General features: G+C 58.1%; 1 protein-coding gene across 1 annotated transcript in view; it reads right to left on the bottom strand.

Moving 5' to 3' along the window:
• Positions 1–1,230, bottom strand: part of NCF4 (neutrophil cytosolic factor 4) — an 18,453-nt gene that overhangs the window by 4,534 nt on the left and 12,689 nt on the right. The window contains exons 7-8 of the mRNA XM_011354437.2: positions 864–921; positions 53–231 (exon numbers count right to left, since the gene is read on the bottom strand). Of these exons, the coding sequence (XP_011352739.1) occupies positions 53–231; positions 864–921 (237 nt within the window). The remainder of the gene's footprint in view (positions 1–52; positions 232–863; positions 922–1,230) is intronic.

Here is a 1,230-nt window from a genome sequence, read left to right as displayed (position 1 = left end):
CCCCCCCCCCCCACCACCTGCCCAGATCTCCAGAACTATCCTCAGACGGCACCTCCTCCCTGAGGCCCTCCCTGCCGCCTCCTCCTTCTCCGATGGCTTCATCTGCGATTTCGATTTCGCAGTCAACCTCACCTCCAGCCAGTCTTTGTTGATTCGACTGAGAAGGAAGATCACATCTCCGGCTTTGAAATTCAGCTCCAGTTTGCTGTTGCCAGTGAAGTCAAACAGGGCCTGGGGAGAAGAGCTGAGTAAGGAGTAAAGCGAAGGAAGGTGCATCCACTACTAAAATGCTTACACACTTGGGTGTCCCGTTTCACAGGTGAAGAGACCGAGGCTCATGGAGGATGAGTGACTTGTCGGAAGCCACTTCTCCAGTTAGTGGAGGGCTTGGGATTAGAATCCAGGTCTCCCTGACTCTAGCACGGGTGCTCCTTTGATGAGTACGGAGAAGGAAGGAAGGAGCTGATCTCTTTGGATCCAGCACCTTCCCTGGACCCCAGGCCTCAGTGTGGGATCCAGCGCTCCCATCACCCCTGACCACACTGGTTCTGAAATGCACGCTTTGGGGACAGGGCCTTGTCTGAGCCATCCCTGAGGCTTCGGTCCCCAATAGGGGCTGGCCCAGAGGGGGCCTGGGAAAGCTTGCTGAATGAATGATGAATGGACAGTCTCTTCCGCCTCTGCGTTCCCATCGTGTCCCCTTCTTCGACGTCCTCGGTGTCCAAGGCTGAGGCTGTGGCCCTTCTTCCCTGCAGCACCCAGCCCCATCCTAGGTGGACGTCCAGCAGGAGGGCCTCGGGGGCTGAGGGTGGAGCAGGGCTGCCGCCCAGAGGTGATGTGTGGGGGCCTGGCCTGCGGGATACCTCTGCTAGTGGAGCTTCCATGCGATCTAAGCCGGCGCTTTGTGGGGACTCGCTCTTGCTGTGGAGAGAGAAGAGGGACTGTCAGCCCCCCTGGATCTGTGGGGCCGGCTCCCTGCTTCTGCATCCGAGGAGACCGTCACCAGAGGCGCGAACGCGGCGGGTAGGGAAAGGATGTTAAAAGGCAGCTATGGTTGCTCCTATGGGCCATCACACTCCCTCCGCGCCCCCCCAAGTTTTGACCCCCCTGGAGGAGAGACTGTACCCCTTTTTGCAGAGCAGGAAGCAAAGGCTGAGAAAAGAGATGGGGAGGAGGACGCATCCGCTTAGTGCCATAACTTGCCAAACATGTCACATTTGTTCTTTCTTC

The sequence above is a fragment of the Pteropus vampyrus genome, unplaced genomic scaffold (assembly GCF_000151845.1).
Source record: "Pteropus vampyrus isolate Shadow unplaced genomic scaffold, Pvam_2.0 Scaffold16, whole genome shotgun sequence".
In the NCBI taxonomy this organism is placed as follows: domain Eukaryota; kingdom Metazoa; phylum Chordata; class Mammalia; order Chiroptera; family Pteropodidae; genus Pteropus; species Pteropus vampyrus.
The sequence above is the reverse complement of the archived record's forward strand: the minus strand, read 5'-3'. Positions and strand labels throughout refer to the sequence as shown.